Source organism: Chanos chanos, chromosome 9 (genome assembly GCF_902362185.1).
Source record: "Chanos chanos chromosome 9, fChaCha1.1, whole genome shotgun sequence".
Classification (NCBI taxonomy): domain Eukaryota; kingdom Metazoa; phylum Chordata; class Actinopteri; order Gonorynchiformes; family Chanidae; genus Chanos; species Chanos chanos.
In genome coordinates, this window is record NC_044503.1 from 43,667,809 (window position 1) to 43,684,641 (window position 16,833).

At 37.5% G+C, this 16,833-nt stretch overlaps 1 protein-coding gene across 1 annotated transcript; it reads right to left on the minus strand.

Annotated features, from left to right (window-relative positions):
- Window positions 1-1,541: 1,541 nt before the first annotated feature.
- Window positions 1,542-13,290, minus strand: cnfn (cornifelin). The gene is made up of 3 exons (XM_030785654.1): window positions 13,167-13,290; window positions 1,994-2,130; window positions 1,542-1,631 (listed from the first exon to the last, which is right to left on the minus strand). Exons 1-3 carry the CDS (start codon window positions 13,288-13,290, stop codon window positions 1,542-1,544), a joined length of 351 nt encoding a protein of 116 aa, XP_030641514.1.
- Between the last annotated feature and the right edge of the window lie 3,543 nt (window positions 13,291-16,833).

Here is a 16,833-nt window from a genome sequence, read left to right on the forward strand (position 1 = left end):
GTTTCCACCTTTGATGGAAATGGCATCCCTCTACGTTCCACCTGTAATCTGCTGTGTACGGGACCAGCTGAAACAAAGAACAGCATTACGTGAATCAATCTTTTTTTTTTTTTTTTAAGTTTTTTTAAGTTTCAGTGTCCTCTGCATTTAACCCATCCAACACACCAGTAGTGAACACACACCAGACGCGGGAGCAGTGGGCAGCCTCCTTGGTGAGCATTGGGGTTAAGTGCCTTGCTCAGCACTTAACCAGCAACCCTCCAGTCACAAGCCCGGTTCTCTACCCTTTAGACCACGGCTGCCGTTACAATAAAAATGGCTATTTGCAATAGCAATATAAATGCCTGTGAATATCATTTTATTTCAGCAATTAAAGCTTGTCTGAGTCACAGATGTAAACCCTGGTAACAAGACCTGAATGCATTACAGCTGACTACTGGTTACTGGTTCCTGTGAAAAGAATGTAACTCCCCATAGACTATGACAGTGCAGTGGGAGTAATGGTAATATCATATATACATTTCTGTTTGATGCATGACGTGGACCAAGAAACTTTGTGGGAGCTCAGACTGAAAGAAGATAAAAAGCACGTCATGGCCTGAGGAAAGCAGTTATATATGTCAGTTATAATGAGTTCTCTCATGACAGACATGTCCATCTGTTGTTTAACCGACTGTTCTGTTTTGGAGAAGCCACAGAGTTGAAGATGATTTTTGACACACACACGTTTGATGTAATATGTACCTTTGATCCTTTCACATTCTCAGTAGAACTCACACTGAGATTAAAAAGACATGGATTGGTTTTAATAAAAGAATTTTTACAGTCTGAGATTTGGCATGTCTGAGTCTCAGAACAGATTTTCACACACACATGGTTCATTTCACACACACACACACACACACTGCATTTCAGAATTCTACCAATCATCAAAGCTTTAATCTGTACATATTTTTTATTTTGGTCTCCTTACCTTGGTTACTGAGTCCAGGATAGATCCAAATGAAGCTGTTATTTTAACTGTTCTCTTTTGCCTTCTCCTCTACTAAATGATTTGGGTGTTTTCCCAAGAAGAAAAAGAGGAAGACAGATCCTTTCTGGCACAGGGTCAAAATTTCACTTCCAGCAGTTACAGAAACTGTTTAAATAATATTAAACACGAAAAACAGCTGACAACAGAAATTTTTATTGAAATTACAAATATTTTTTTTCCTACATGCGTAGACATAATACAGTGATGATAATATTAGCAGATCTAACTGCCCTTCTAACTTTTTTTATGTTTACCAAACATTGCAGAAGAGAAATGAACTTTATCTGTTCGTTATTGTTTGCTCATCTGAAATATGAATAGAATTACCGTCTACACTTTAAAAACATTTCCACTGTCACACCTGTGACTAATCACATTGATTCTGTTTCTCATTGGAAAAAAGTCACTACAGGCTCTGTTAGCATGTGGACAAAGTCACTGGGTTGGGTTATAGATCATGTGTTTTATGATCTCAGTGTCTGGCCCCTCCCTCTCTCCTCCTGAGACATCAGCCTCTCATCTTCTGCTCTCGGGCCATTTGGCAAAGCCCGCAGAGCGGACAACAGGCCATGACCACCCAGTCATCGCAGACGGAGCCCTTCAAACAGACACACACACACACACACACACAGTGAGCACACGGTGGTGTCATGTCAAACCAGTGGTAATGATTCAGTGATTTGGGGAATCAGTGGTAATGATTCAGTGATTTGGGGAATCAGTGGTAATGATTCAGTGAAGGTTGTGCCCTAATATTGTTAGCCCTCCGTCAGTGTGAAAGATCTGCTCCACACTCGTCTGACCTCTGACATGCTAGATAAGAGAGTCACAGCCAAATGACTAAAGGTAAATAATAACAGTGCGTCAGTGGATTTTTCTTTTTACAGTAAGTTCATTGGTTCTGGTTCTGGCCAGAGGCCTGATGGGGGTGGGTGTGGCTTTGCTGTGAGTGACACCTACATTGATGCGATATCTGTCGCGGATGCTGGTTCTCAGGGCTATCATGGCACCAGGCAGGAAAGGCAAACAGCAGCTGTCTCCATTGTCCTGGGCCACTTTACAGCCCAGAATACAGGGAATAAAGGTGCCGCATAGACCTACACAACACAGCAGTCTAACAGTTAATCACGCTTATTCACAACACCACATCATCCACACAGATAGTCACGCTTATTCACACCAACACATCATCCACACAGATAGTCACACTCATTCACACCAACACATCATCCACACAGTTAATCACGCTTATTCACACCAACACATCATCCACACAGATAGTCACGCTTATTCACACCAACACATCATCCACACAGATAGTCACACTTATTCACACCAACACATCATCCACACAGATAGTCACACTTATTCACACCAACACATCATCCACACAGATAGTCACACTTATTCACACCAACACATCATCCACACAGATAGTCACACTTATTCACACCAACATATCATCCACACAGATAGTCACACTTATTCACCACGCAGCAGTCTAACAGTTAATCACGCAGTCCTTACAGTTAATCACGCTTATTCACACCAACACATCATCCACACAGATAGTCACGCTTATTCACACCAACACATCATCCACACAGATAGTCACGCTTATTCACACCAACACATCATCCACACAGATAGTCACACTTATTCACACCAACATATCATCCACACAGATAGTCACGCTTATTCACAACAACACATCATCCACACAGATAGTCACGCTTATTCACACCAACACATCATCCACACAGATAGTCACACTCATTCACACCAACACATCATCCACACAGTTAATCACGCTTATTCACACCAACACATCATCCACACAGATAGTCACGCTTATTCACACCAACACATCATCCACACAGATAGTCACGCTTATTCACACCAACACATCATCCACACAGATAGTCACGCTTATTCACACCAACACATCATCCACACAGATAGTCACGCTTATTCACACCAACACATCATCCACACAGATAGTCACACTTATTCACACCAACACATCATCCACACAGATAGTCACACTTATTCACACCAACACATCATCCACACAGATAGTCACACTTATTCACACCAACACATCATCCACACAGATAGTCACGCTTATTCACACCAACACATCATCCACACAGATAGTCACGCTTATTCACACCAACACATCATCCACACAGATAGTCACGCTTATTCACACCAACACATCATCCACACAGATAGTCACGCTTATTCACACCAACACATCATCCACACAGATAGTCACGCTTATTCACACCAACACATCATCCACACAGATAGTCACGCTTATTCATACCAACACATCATCCACACAGATAGTCACGCTTATTCACACCAACACATCATCCACACAGATAGTCACGCTTATTCACACCAACACATCATCCACACAGATAGTCACACTTATTCACACCAACACATCATCCACACAGATAGTCACGCTTATTCACACCAACACATCATCCACACAGATAGTCACGCTTATTCACACCAACATATCATCCACACAGATAGTCACGCTTATTCACACCAACACATCATCCACACAGATAGTCACGCTTATTCACACCAACACATCATCCACACAGATAGTCACGCTTATTCACACCAACACATCATCCACACAGATAGTCACGCTTATTCACAACAACACATCATCCACACAGATAGTCACGCTTATTCACACCAACACATCATCCACACAGAAAGTCACGCTTATTCACACCAACACATCATCCACACAGATAGTCACGCTTATTCACACCAACACATCATCCACACAGATAGTCACGCTTATTCACACCAACACATCATCCACACAGATAGTCACGCTTATTCACACCAACACATCATCCACACAGATAGTCACGCTTATTCACACCAACACATCATCCACACAGATAGTCACGCTTATTCACACCAACATATCATCCACACAGATAGTCACGCTTATTCACAACAACACATCATCCACACAGATAGTCACGCTTATTCACACCAACACATCATCCACACAGATAGTCACGCTTATTCACACCAACACATCATCCACACAGATAGTCACGCTTATTCACACCAACATATCATCCACACAGTTAATCACGCTTATTCACACCAACACATCATCCACACAGATAGTCACGCTTATTCACACCAACACATCATCCACACAGATAGTCACGCTTATTCACACTAACACATCATCCACACAGATAGTCACGCTTATTCACACCAACACATCATCCACACAGTTAATCACGCTTATTCACACCAACACATCATCCACACAGATAGTCACACTTATTCACACCAACACATCATCCACACAGATAGTCACGCTTATTCACACCAACACATCATCCACACAGATAGTCACACTTATTCACACCAACACATCATCCACACAGATAGTCACGCTTATTCACACCAACACATCATCCACACAGATAGTCACGCTTATTCACACCAACATATCATCCACACAGATAGTCACGCTTATTCACACCAACACATCATCCACACAGATAGTCACGCTTATTCACACCAACACATCATCCACACAGATAGTCACGCTTATTCACACCAACACATCATCCACACAGATAGTCACGCTTATTCACAACAACACATCATCCACACAGATAGTCACGCTTATTCACACCAACACATCATCCACACAGATAGTCACGCTTATTCACACCAACACATCATCCACACAGATAGTCACGCTTATTCACACCAACACATCATCCACACAGATAGTCACGCTTATTCACACCAACACATCATCCACACAGATAGTCACGCTTATTCACACCAACACATCATCCACACAGATAGTCACGCTTATTCACACCAACACATCATCCACACAGATAGTCACGCTTATTCACACCAACATATCATCCACACAGATAGTCACGCTTATTCACAACAACACATCATCCACACAGATAGTCACGCTTATTCACACCAACACATCATCCACACAGATAGTCACGCTTATTCACACCAACACATCATCCACACAGATAGTCACGCTTATTCACACCAACACATCATCCACACAGATAGTCACGCTTATTCACACCAACACATCATCCACACAGATAGTCACGCTTATTCACACCAACACATCATCCACACAGATAGTCACGCTTATTCACACCAACACATCATCCACACAGATAGTCACGCTTATTCACACCAACACATCATCCACACAGATAGTCACGCTTATTCACACCAACACATCATCCACACAGATAGTCACGCTTATTCACACCAACACATCATCCACACAGATAGTCACGCTTATTCACACCAACATATCATCCACACAGATAGTCACGCTTATTCACAACAACACATCATCCACACAGATAGTCACGCTTATTCACACCAACACATCATCCACACAGATAGTCACGCTTATTCACACCAACACATCATCCACACAGATAGTCACGCTTATTCACACCAACACATCATCCACACAGATAGTCACGCTTATTCACACCAACACATCATCCACACAGATAGTCACGCTTATTCACACCAACACATCATCCACACAGATAGTCACGCTTATTCACACCAACACATCATCCACACAGATAGTCACGCTTATTCACACACCAACACATCATCCACACAGTTAATCACGCTTATTCACACCAACACATCATCCACACAGATAGTCACACTTATTCACACCAACACATCATCCACACAGATAGTCACGCTTATTCACACCAACACATCATCCACACAGATAGTCACGCTTATTCACACCAACACATCATCCACACAGATAGTCACGCTTATTCACACCAACACATCATCCACACAGATAGTCACGCTTATTCACACCAACACATCATCCACACAGATAGTCACGCTTATTCACACCAACACATCATCCACACAGATAGTCACGCTTATTCACACCAACACATCATCCACACAGATAGTCACGCTTATTCACAACAACACAAAACTCACACAAATAATCACGCTTATTCACAACAACACATCATCCACACAGATAGTCACGCTTATTCACACCAACACATCATCCACACAGATAGTCACGCTTATTCACACCAACACATCATCCACACAGATAGTCACGCTTATTCACACCAACACATCATCCACACAGATAGTCACGCTTATTCACAACAACACAAAACTCACACAAATAATCACGCTTATTCACAACAACACATCATCCACACAGATAGTCACGCTTATTCACACCAACACATCATCCACACAGATAGTCACGCTTATTCACACCAACACATCATCCACACAGATAGTCACGCTTATTCACACCAACACATCATCCACACAGATAGTCACACTTATTCACACCAACATATCATCCACACAGATAGTCACGCTTATTCACACCAACATATCATCCACACAGTTAATCACGCTTATTCACACCAACACATCATCCACACAGATAGTCACGCTTATTCACACCAACACATCATCCACACAGATAGTCACGCTTATTCACACCAACACATCATCCACACAGTTAATCACGCTTATTCACACCAACACATCATCCACACAGATAGTCACGCTTATTCACACCAACATATCATCCACACAGTTAATCACGCTTATTCACACCAACACATCATCCACACAGATAGTCACGCTTATTCACAACAACACAAAACTCACACAAATAATCACGCTTATTCACAACAACACATCATCCACACAGATAGTCACGCTTATTCACACCAACACATCATCGACACAGATAGTCACACTTATTCACAACAACACAAAACTCACACAAATAATCACACTTATTCACACCAACACATCATCCACACAGATAGTCACGCTTATTCACACCAACACATCATCCACACAGATAGTCACACTTATTCACACCAACACATCATCCACACAGATAGTCACGCTTATTCACACCAACACATCATCCACACAGATAGTCACGCTTATTCACACCAACACATCATCCACACAGATAGTCACGCTTATTCACACCAACACATCATCCACACAGTTAATCACGCTTATTCACACCAACACATCATCCACACAGTTAATCACGCTTATTCACACCAACACATCATCCACACAGATAGTCACGCTTATTCACACCAACACATCATCCACACAGATAGTCACGCTTATTCACACCAACACATCATCCACACAGATAGTCACGCTTATTCACACCAACACATCATCCACACAGATAGTCACGCTTATTCACACCAACACATCATCCACACAGATAGTCACGCTTATTCACACCAACACATCATCCACACAGATAGTCACGCTTATTCACACCAACACATCATCCACACAGTTAATCACGCTTATTCACACCAACACATCATCCACACAGATAGTCACACTTATTCACACCAACACATCATCCACACAGATAGTCACGCTTATTCACACCAACATATCATCCACACAGATAGTCACACTTATTCACAACAACACATCATCCACACAGATAGTCACGCTTATTCACACCAACATATCATCCACACAGATAGTCACACTTATTCACAACAACACATCATCCACACAGATAGTCACGCTTATTCACACCAACACATCATCCACACAGATAGTCACGCTTATTCACAACAACACAAAACTCACACAAATAATCACGCTTATTCACACCAACACATCATCCACACAGATAGTCACGCTTATTCACACCAACACATCATCCACACAGATAGTCACACTTATTCACAACAACACAAAACTCACACCAATAATCACACTTGTTCACAACAACACATCCTTACAGTTAATCACACAGTATGTGCTGTTAAAGGCATGTATCTTTGCTGGGGGTGTACAGTATCATTCATGTATATTTTATTCATGTTATGCTATGTCTATGTAAGGTGTACATTGTGCTTGTGTGAGGTAAATCGTGGTGGTGGAATCACATGTGAGGCTTGTACAACCGTGACAATACAATAAAGAAACGATCTGTAAATCTAATCACATTTATAATAACACAACATCTTTACACTTGTACAATTTTATGACAACAAACACAGCAAAACACTGTAAACGGGTTGAAAATACCTACATTTATAAATACCTGACCCTATATTTATAAATACCTGACCCTATATTTATAAATACCTAACCCTATATTTATAAATACCTAACCCTATATTTATAAACATCTAACCCTATATTTATAAATACCTGACCCTATATTTATAAATACCTAACCCTATGTTTATAAATACCTGACCCTATATTTATAAATACCTAACCCTATATTTATAAATACCTAACCCTATGTTTATAAATACCTGACCCTATATTTATAAATACATAACCCTATATTTATAAATACCTAACCCTATATTTATAAATACCTGACCCTATATTTATAAATACCTAACCCTATATTTATAAATACCAAACCCTATATTTATAAATGCCTAACCCTATATTTATAAATACCAAACCCTACATTTATAAATACCTGACCCTATATTTATAAATACCTGACCCTATATTTATAAATACCTGACCCTATATTTATAAACATCTAACCCTATATTTATAAATACCTGACCCTATATTTATAAACATCTAACCCTATGTTTATAAATACCTGACCCTATATTTATAAACATCTAACCCTATATTTATAAATACCTGACCCTATATTTATAAATACCAAACCCTATATTTATAAACATCTAACCCTATATTTATAAATACCTGACCCTATATTTATAAATACCTGACCCTATATTTATAAATACCTGACCCTATATTTATAAATACCTAACCCTATATTTATAAATACCTGACCCTATATTTATAAATACCTGACCCTATATTTATAAACATCTAACCCTATATTTATAAATACCTGACCCTATATTTATAAATACCAAACCCTATATTTATAAATACCTAACCCTATATTTATAAATACCTGACCCTATATTTATAAATACCTGACCCTATATTTATAAATACCTAACCCTATATTTATAAATACCTAACCCTATATTTATAAATACCTGACCCTATATTTATAAATACCTGACCCTATATTTATAAATACCTGACCCTATATTTATAAACATCTAACCCTATATTTATAAATACCTGACCCTATATTTATAAACATCTAACCCTATATTTATAAATACCTGACCTTGTATTTATAAACATCTAACCCTATATTTATAAATACCTGACCTTGTATTTATAAACATCTAACCCTATATTTATAAATACCTGACCCTATATTTATAAACATCTAACCCTATATTTATAAATACCTGACCCTATATTTATAAATACCTGACCCTATATTTATAAATACCAAACCCTATATTTATAAACATCTAACCCTATATTTATAAATACCTGACCCTATATTTATAAATACCTGACCCTATATTTATAAATACCTGACCCTATATTTATAAACATCTAACCCTACATTTATAAATACCTGACCCTATATTTATAAATACCTGACCCTATATTTATAAATACCAAACCCTATATTTATAAACATCTAACCCTATATTTATAAATACCTGACCCTATATTTATAAATACCTAACCCTATATTTATAAATACCTAACCCTATATTTATAAATACCTGACCCTATATTTATAAATACCTGACCCTATATTTATAAATACCTGACCCTATATTTATAAATACCTGACCCTATATTTATAAATACCTAACCCTATATTTATAAATACCTGACCCTATATTTATAAATACCTGACCCTATATTTATAAATACCTGACCCTATATTTATAAACATCTAACCCTATATTTATAAATACCTGACCCTATATTTATAAATACCTGACCCTATATTTATAAATACCTAACCCTATATTTATAAATACCTAACCCTATATTTATAAATACCTGACCCTATATTTATAAATACCTGACCCTATATTTATAAATACCTGACCCTATATTTATAAATACCTAACCCTATATTTATAAATACCTAACCCTATATTTATAAATACCTGACCCTATATTTATAAATACCTGACCCTATATTTATAAATACCTGACCCTATATTTATAAATACCTGACCTTGTATTTATAAACATCTAACCCTATATTTATAAATACCTGACCCTATATTTATAAATACCTAACCCTATATTTATAAATACCTAACCCTATATTTATAAATACCTGACCCTATATTTATAAATACCTAACCCTATATTTATAAATACCAAACCCTATATTTATAAATGCCTAACCCTATATTTATAAATACCTGACCCTATATTTATAAATACCTGACCCTATATTTATAAATACCTGACCCTATATTTATAAATACCTGACCCTATATTTATAAACATCTAACCCTATATTTATAAATACCTGACCCTATATTTATAAATACCTGACCCTATATTTATAAATACCTGACCCTATATTTATAAACATCTAACCCTATATTTATAAATACCTGACCCTATATTTATAAATACCTGACCCTATATTTATAAACATCTAACCCTATATTTATAAATACCTGACCCTATATTTATAAATACCTGACCCTATATTTATAAATACCTGACCCTATATTTATAAACATCTAACCCTATATTTATAAACATCTAACCCTATATTTATAAATACCTGACCCTATATTTATAAATACCTGACCCTATATTTATAAATACCTAACCCTATATTTATAAATACCTAACCCTATATTTATAAATACCTGACCCTATATTTATAAATACCTAACCCTATATTTATAAATACCAAACCCTATATTTATAAATGCCTAACCCTATATTTATAAATACCTGACCCTATATTTATAAATACCTAACCCTATATTTATAAATACCTGACCCTATATTTATAAACATCTAACCCTATATTTATAAACATCTAACCCTATATTTATAAATACCTAACCCTATATTTATAAATACCTGACCCTATATTTATAAATACCAAACCCTATATTTATAAACATCTAACCCTATATTTATAAATACCTGACCCTATATTTATAAACATCTAACCCTATATTTATAAATACCTGACCCTATATTTATAAATACCTGACCCTATATTTATAAATACCTAACCCTATATTTATAAATACCTAACCCTATATTTATAAACATCTAACCCTATATTTATAAATACCTGACCCTATATTTATAAATACCTGACCCTATATTTATAAATACCTAACCCTATATTTATAAACATCTAACCCTATATTTATAAATACCTGACCCTATATTTATAAACATCTAACCCTATATTTATAAATACCTGACCCTATATTTATAAATACCTGACCCTATATTTATAAATACCTGACCCTATATTTATAAATACCTGACCCTATATTTATAAACATCTAACCCTATATTTATAAACATCTAACCCTATATTTATAAATACCTGACCCTATATTTATAAACATCTAACCCTATATTTATAAATACCTAACCCTATATTTATAAATACCTAACCCTATATTTATAAATACCTGACCCTATATTTATAAATACCTAACCCTATATTTATAAATACCTGACCCTATATTTATAAACATCTAACCCTATATTTATAAATACCTGACCCTATATTTATAAACATCTAACCCTATATTTATAAATACCTAACCCTATATTTATAAATACCTGACCCTATATTTATAAATACCTGACCCTATATTTGAACATGACATCAAACAGTGTCTCATCGCCTCTGTCCACCATCTCCAGTGAAAATGTTAAAGAAAGCTCACTGTTACAATGCATTGTGGGATTGCCTTACAGAGTAAGGAAATAAAATTTCGCCAAATGCTAATACCTTAGCGGGCAGCGTATTTAAGGTCTTTAAGATTTGGGACAGCCTTCATGCTGGAGGCAGCTCAGTAGGATATAGTCACATTAGTCACATTCCCAAAGGCTTAATCACAGTAAATTACCCATGATAGCCACAAATGTGTTCACAGACTTGGTCACATCTCACAGTACTTTAGCTAATGACAGTGAGAGAGAAAATACAGATGCTTCCATAATTTACTGACTCAGTAAACATACAGACTTAATAACGGTCATTTAACTGAGTCACAAAGTGAGAGAGCTATTCACAGACTCCGTCTCAGTGACTTACTTGAAGTAATTGATTCAGATACTTTTGGATGTCCACACAATACCTTATTTCCTGACACAGTAACTCACAGACTGGCTCACAGACCTACACTAAATTACAGGCTGGATCACTCAGACACAATGTAAGACTTAGAGACTTACCCACAGACTTTCAAACATCAGTCATTTTCACATTTTCTTGAAGTGACAATAACTTGCTCACAGACATATTTTCTTTCAGTAACTTAGTCATGTGGTCACAGACTTTCTCACAGACATAGAGACTTACTCATAGCTGTGTGTTCACAAACTTTCTTATGTGCTTAGTCACTTTATACATATTTATATACTCACAGTAACTAACTCAAATACTTAGAGGCTTACACACACACACACACACACACACACACACAGTCACACACACACACTCACACATACACACACAGAGACACACACACACACACACGCACGCACACACACACACACACACACACACTTACAGATGCCACAGTCATCACAGCAGTCACACACAGACACACACACACACACACACACACACACACACACACACACGCACGCACACACACACACACACACACACACACTTACAGATGCCACAGTCATCACAGCAGTCACACACAGACACACACACACACACACACACACACACACACACACACACACAGACACAGACACACACACACACACACACACAGACACAGACACACACACACACAGACACACAGACACACACACACACACACTTACAGATGCCACAGTCATCACAGCAGTCACACACAGACACACACACACACACACACGTACACACAGAGACACACACACACACACACACACACACACACACACACACACACACACACATAGAGACACTTACAGATGCCACAGTCGTCGCAGCAGTCACACACATTGGAGCTCCACTCTGAGGAGCCAGTTGACACCGTGTAGCTCGTCACAGTCACCTGGGGCTGGGAACTGATCACCTCTGTCTGATACGCCATGTCTGTAAAGACACACACACACACAGATATACACCACACACACGCACACAGATATACACACACACACGCGCAGACATACACACATGCATGCACACACACACAGATATACACCACACACGCGCACACACACACAGATATACACCACACACGCGCACACACACACACACATTTAATTGACAGTGTAAGAGACTTCAGGTGAAATTATGGTTCACAAAGCAAATAAGGCCATTAGGGTTTGAGAGCTGGTTAAGGAGCTCGCAGATTGACAAACTATTTGGAGTTTTCAGATGTGCTATAACCTTTGATAAATCATCAGGTGAACTGTGTGGAGTTTTCAGATGTGCTGTAACCTTTGATAAATCATCAGGTGAACTGTGTGGAGTTTTCAGATGTGCTGTAACCTTTGATAAATCATCAGGTGAACTGTGTGGAGTTTTCAGATGTGCTATAACCTTTGATAAATCATCAGGTAAACACTCACTTGATAAAATGAGACACTTCGTATATGCCGCTGGTCTCGAAAAACTGACTCATAGAGTAAATTATATGACAATTGTTTTAGAAATGAGTTATTTTAAACTTAAACTACAGTAACTAAGATCACAGCAGACCATTCTACTGTTCTACTACATCAATATGCGGACCCCTGGATCAATCCAAACATACCATGAACCGGTGGATGGTCCCATTCTAAAGTTACGAATCGGTTGACTGAAGCTTTGCTGCCAATTCTACTTTAGTATAAACAAAGCTACTGCAGGAGACTCACTGATCTAATGTAACAAGTCATGTTACTCTCAAAACAATAATGACTTCCTCTCATTTGCTAATACATCTGCGTCTCACGTTGACCTTTAACCTTTTACGAGAGTAACGTTAGCCTTGCTTGTGAGGTCAAAATGGGAACAACATGTCCGACAATGTCGACACGGTTTACAGCGCACCATCAAATCTAAAATCTAAAGTTTGGAAGACGTTAGGATTTTATAAGAAGGGAGGAAAATGAATGTCTATGTTAAACAGATGTTAAGAACTGTATCAGAGTGCATCGTATCGCATCGCACTGAGTCGAATCGAATCGAATTGAATCGCTGAATCGTTACAATCAAATCGCTGATATTGTATTTAGTCAGTGTTGTGATGTATTTAGTCTGTGTTGTGAAGTATTTAGTCTGTGTTGTGATGTATTTAGTCTGTGTTGTGAAATATTTAGTCTGTGTTGTGATGTATTTAGTCTGTGTTGTGAAGTATTTAGTCTGTGTTGTGATGTATTTAGTCTGTGTTGTGAAGTATTTAGTCTGTGTTGTGAAGTATTTAGTCTGTGTTGTGAAGTATTTAGTCTGTGTTGTGAAATATTTAGTCTGTGTTGTGAAATATTTAGTCTGTGTTGTGAAGTATTTAGTCTGTGTTGTGAAGTATTTAGTCTGTGTTGTGAAGTATTTAGCCTGTGATACATGTAGACAGTGATATCTGTAGAATGTGCTCAGTTCGTGTTTTACTGTATTTAGTCCATGTTCTCCAGGGCTTGAAAACAAATAGTTTCCTTGTCGATTCTTTCACAGTAGAACGAGAATTTTAATGCATATGGCCCACATCACTCTCAGAAAAATAGCATATCTGTGTTGGTTAAATTGAAATAAGAACTTGTTTTTGAGGCTGGGTTCTCAACTGTTTGTCCTCTCAAATTAGCATTGTGTGACAAATCAAATTTCAATTAAAAAATCTTTTTTTCAGGCCTGACATAACATGCACAACACACCTAAACTGCACATAAAATTAAAAACAATCTTTTGCCAATTTTACCGTCAGTTCAAACAGAGAGCAAATGTTGACTCAGTGTCACTAATGTTAGGAAACAGTCTGATTTGATTGGTTGGAGCAGAGAGGAGTGTCCTTACTCCTGCTACCGACCCCACCCTCCTAACTACAGAACACAAAACAGAGGGTTTAGTTTGAACCGCTTGACCACGACTGTGAAAACCCAATATGCTGTGCATGGTTTTGACACTGAACTTATGTCTGTGGTTAAAAGAAAGAAACAGGATCTGAAACAGAATTTAAACATTAATGTCTACATCAGTGTTCACAGTGCATGGCACTGTTTGTATGAAACATACGTCTGTCAGTGTATGTTATACATGCTAACATTTCTAACGCAATACATTTCAATCTATCAGCATTTACTTCTGTTATCAGATGTTTAATAGAGTTTTCATAGGAAAGTCTAAATGCTGTCAGTCAGACTGTTATGGAATATTTACTGTTGGTTTCTCTCTTTCCCGGAATTGTTTATCCACAGGTCCTATGCATTACAGACTCATCTCTGCACTACAGAACAGATATCCCATGGCCCCCTCATCTGTCTGACCTATGACCTTCAAAACAGATCACTGTCTTGTCTGACCTTTGACCCTCACAGCCCCCTACAGTCATACCTGTGTGATCTATGACCTCCACCGTTGAGTTTAATTGTAGTCATTCAAGTCATACCGACTTCTTCAGACAACACTAAGCATCATCATCAATCATCATCATCATCATCACCATCAACCGCAACAACAAAAAAGCTGTTACTACTATTACTAGTAATAATAATAATAATAATAATAATAATAATAATAACAATAGCAATACTACTACTACTACTAGTAATAATAATAATAATAATAATAATAATAATAATAATAATAATAATAATAACAATAATGATGATAATAATAATGATAATAATAAGAAGAAGAATGATTATAATAATAATGATAATAATAGCAATAATACTACTACTACTAATAATGATAATAATAATAAGAAGAATGATTATAATAATATTGATAATAATAGCAATACTACTACTACTACTACTACTACTAATAACAATATTGATAATAATAGCAATAACAATAATGATAATAATAATCCCCAGCTGATGTGACTTCCCATTATCTCACATCTGTCTCACCTGGTGATCTGCTCTTTCTGTCTGATCCCTCTCACCTGTCTGATCCCTCTCACCTGCTTGGTCAGTCTTAGGTTGGTTCCAGTCAGACTTGGTGCCACTCTTAGTTCTGTCTCAGTCAGACTTGGTGCCAGTCTTAGGTTGGTGCCAGTCAGACTTAGTGCCAGTCCTAGGTTGGTGTCAGCGGGTGAATGTGGGGAGTGCAGGAGAAGGGTCACCTTATACCCTCTCTGACGTCACAGAAGTCATTTCTCTGGGGATTCTGGGCAGTCTAATGGCCCATTAAAGAGGGCTGGTGTTTGATTTTCAGGTGTGTTCAGTTCCTGTCTTTTGAAACACCTCCACACCCATCCAATGAAACGCCATCTCTTATCAGCTGTTCCCCACTGGTTTCTGTTTGTGTGTGTATTATGTGTGCGTTATATGTGTATGCATAGCTGGGGTGTGTATTATGTGTGTGTATAGCTGGGGTTTATGGAATGTCTTTGGAGATAGGGTCATGATGTTGGTGTTGTCTTCATCAGAAAACTCAGCTTTTTCTTTATCATCATCATCATCATCATCATCATCATATGTAATTATTGTAG

Bases quoted from the DNA above. Each gene is read 5' to 3' on its own strand.
- cnfn (XM_030785654.1), bottom strand. From the start codon at position 13,290: ATGGCGTATCAGACAGAGGTGATCAGTTCCCAGCCCCAGGTGACTGTG. The intron at 2,131-13,166 runs GTAAGTGTCTCT...TGTGTTGTGTAG, and splicing joins CTGCGACGACTGTGGCATCT to GTCTATGCGGCACCTTTATT. The intron at 1,632-1,993 runs GTAGGTGTCACT...GTCTGTTTGAAG, and splicing joins GCGACAGATATCGCATCAAT to GGCTCCGTCTGCGATGACTG.